The following is a 1,409-nucleotide window of genomic DNA, read 5'->3' as shown; positions in this document are numbered from 1 at the left end:
AACTAGCGTAGATAGAAAGAAATTATTGTCACTCTTTCGCTAACGACTTTCACTGAAATTCTATCGAGTGACTAGAAAAAAATATTTTATTTATACGCGGCTATTATTTTGTAATCTCAAGAGTTAATAAGGTAAACGTGTGTCGTTCTTTTTACTATTTTAAAATCATCTGTCATTTAAAATGCAAATGGCTAATATCGAAAAATTTTGTTTTTGAATTTAGAAAATTAATTTTTCTAACAATCTCGAATTTTCTTATTTGCAGGTTTCACACGACAAATCTCGTTCTTATACTGCCCAAGATGTCCTTCTGAGCAGTAGACGATTTGCTAGCGCCCTCATACGACGTGGTCTCAAACTAGGAGATGTATTTTGCATTTGCACCGCTAATAACGTTGATTATGCGGCCGCGGCATTAGGAGCAATGAATGCAGGAGCAATCATTACTTTGGGAAAACCCATGGATAAAGCGGGTAAATTAGTTTGTTGAGCATCTTTTACAAACCAGTTTGTGTCGTATTTACATTAATTATGGGCTATATATAGGTTAGAAATGTCAATTAATTTTGATTTAATGTTTTAGTTCATTAGACAATTATTTTGTTTAAAATAACCAATCATGTTGATAAGACAGATATTAGTTAGCTAAACTTAATCAAACAGTCAATTGATTGGCTGTAGTAACAAAAGTATTTATAGAACTGTAAAGACACACAATGTGTACTCCAAGTAATTGCGGTTAAATAGCACTTAAGCCTAAAATTTACGATGGGGTCTATAAGTCTCAATGGCGTCTTACACACATTTTCTAAACTATTTCGACACCAAAATGCTTGTGAGTCCATGAATTTGTTTATTTTAGGGTCTCTAATAACGTAGGAGTCACACTCACATAACATTTAAATAAAATGTCATCAGCATACCACTGAATAGCATAAATTATTGCTGAGGTCACCTATGTATGTTACATAACAAATGAGTCATTTCATCCAATATGTTTTTTCAAAAATGGCAAATTACTCAATGATACAATATGTTGACATCACCGGTGGTGAACGGAATAAAAATAGGTTGATGATTCGAGGGTTTAAAGATAAAATATAATATCTAACATATTAGATATAGATAACTAATAAATATATTTAACGGATTAACAAAGAAATTACTGCATAAACATATTTCTGGAATTCCTATAAATGTGAAATTAAACAAATTCTATATGATCTTAAAAACTCACACTTTTTAAAAAAAAACAACGATTATTTTATACACAATTCTATAAAAAGGAGATTCTTTCCATTCTCCAAATTACTAAAATACAATAACTTACCGTACAGGATAAAAAGTGGTAAAAAACATGATGAAACTGAGTTTATGAGATTGTTTTCCAGTTTCATCGGGGGTTTTTA

At 30.7% G+C, this 1,409-nt stretch overlaps 1 protein-coding gene across 1 annotated transcript in view; it reads left to right on the top strand.

Annotated features, from left to right (window-relative positions):
- LOC106466771 (4-coumarate--CoA ligase 1-like) overlaps nucleotides 1-1,409 on the top strand; it is a 21,242-nt gene that overhangs the window by 1,832 nt on the left and 18,001 nt on the right. Inside the window, exon 2 of the mRNA XM_022395421.1 lies at nucleotides 266-473. Within this exon, the coding sequence (XP_022251129.1) occupies nucleotides 266-473 (208 nt within the window). The remainder of the gene's footprint in view (nucleotides 1-265; nucleotides 474-1,409) is intronic.

The sequence above is a fragment of the Limulus polyphemus genome, unplaced genomic scaffold (assembly GCF_000517525.1).
Source record: "Limulus polyphemus unplaced genomic scaffold, Limulus_polyphemus-2.1.2 Scaffold76, whole genome shotgun sequence".
NCBI lineage: Eukaryota > Metazoa > Arthropoda > Merostomata > Xiphosura > Limulidae > Limulus > Limulus polyphemus.
This window is presented reverse-complemented; position numbering and strand designations above follow the sequence as displayed.